We start from the raw sequence: 1,531 nt of genomic DNA, 5'->3' as shown, positions 1-1,531 counted from the left end.
ACGCGCGAGTGGGTCTCTAAAATTGGCACATGGGGGAAAAGATTGAAAAAAATGGCGAAACGGTTGGAAAAATGTTGGCAATAAAATGCGAACAATGAGCGAAAAAAACAGTAAAAATTGTAACACACTGATAACGAATTTGAAACATGCTGCAAAATTAGGGCGGACAAATTGAGGGAGTGGCAGATTGGTAACAATCATGTCGTTTATGTGCAACGCGGGGATGAGCCATGCTGGGACATTCAATGTCATTTTTGAGTCTCTCTCCAACTGCTCCTATTATGTTTCATACCGCGCTGATCAAAAGAAAGATAGAAGCGCATCCCCCGCGTGATGCCACACCACTTTTTATCAAGTTCACATCCCTTACCACCATGTTATATGTACACATGTAACATAAGAAAATAACAATGTGGACATGATTCGCTCTCTGATATACGAATGCGCAATTGGACATAACCAACTGAATGCCAGTGGAAATAACCCCCTCATGTGGGCCATACAAAATAAGCATTGTCAAGCTGTAAAGGAAGTGCTACTTTTGGACTACCTTTTATATAGCAAAGAATATACCACAGTTGAAAGAAAAAAAACGAACTGTATGAACACATGAGGAAAGATTTTTTGCAGATTTCCCTTGTGAAGGACGGATACCAGCTAAGTTTCCATGTCTAAAATAAAATAAACTCGATGAATTTTTTCGGGAGCCTTTTCTCTGATGATCATGGTAGCAACTTGGGCAATGGAGACAGTAGGCAGGGTATCGGTGGTGCTACTTTAAATGGCCAGGGAGAAACGTGGGGGAAGCAAATACTCCTGTACAAGGAAGCCAACAGAATCGACCTACTGAAGAAAAACGAATTCGACAAGAGCATTCTGTAGAAGGCCTTCAACGCCCAGGACGAATATATTTTGCATTTCCTTCTGAACCATCCCATGTTGAGTGTGCTAGTCGAGCAGGATGGGTGCGTGGTAAGTGGCATGAGCGACAGCATGAAGAACGGTATGTGCAGCGTCGTAGCCAATCGTGGGGACAGCACAGCCAATAGCCACAACGACACAGCGTTCACAACAAACCTAGAGGACGCAAAAATAATTCAGGAGTGCACTCACCAGTTGCTCATCAACGAAAAGGCAAAAGTAAAAGGGGAAACCGAAGAAGAGGCCATTATACGGATAAGAGAAATTGGGCTAAACTATTTTGGGAATTCATTTGAGGATGGCACAACATCAGGATAAGAGGTCCATTCGCATAATGACATCACCGGGATTAACATTTGTGTGTGTTGCCTCATGGTAAGCAAATGGATCTCCGATTTGTGCCTCCAGAATAGCACCTTCTTTAGCAACAAAGTGTTGTTAGAACTCGGTGCAGGAAGTGGACTAGCCAGTATTTCGCTTTTCACGCATGCGAACATTTTCTCAACGGAACTAATCAAGGAGTGAACCAACTAGTCATTACCGATGTCAACACATTTACTCTAAATAACATTTTGTATAACGTCCTATTAAACGAAGAACTCTTTGGCCA

The 1,531-nt window shown here is 42.5% G+C and overlaps 1 protein-coding gene across 1 annotated transcript; it reads left to right on the top strand.

The window, feature by feature from the left end:
* Window positions 1-690: 690 nt before the first annotated feature.
* PCYB_006030 (hypothetical protein) lies at window positions 691-1,446 on the top strand (the record flags this gene model as incomplete). Its single annotated transcript, XM_004228024.1, has 2 exons — window positions 691-878; window positions 1,302-1,446. The coding sequence occupies 2 exons, from the start codon at window positions 691-693 to the stop codon at window positions 1,444-1,446; spliced, it is 333 nt and encodes a 110-aa protein (XP_004228072.1).
* Between the last annotated feature and the right edge of the window lie 85 nt (window positions 1,447-1,531).

Source organism: Plasmodium cynomolgi, assembly GCF_000321355.1.
Source record: "Plasmodium cynomolgi strain B DNA, scaffold: 0877, whole genome shotgun sequence".
Lineage (NCBI taxonomy): Eukaryota > Apicomplexa > Aconoidasida > Haemosporida > Plasmodiidae > Plasmodium > Plasmodium cynomolgi.
This window is presented reverse-complemented; position numbering and strand designations above follow the sequence as displayed.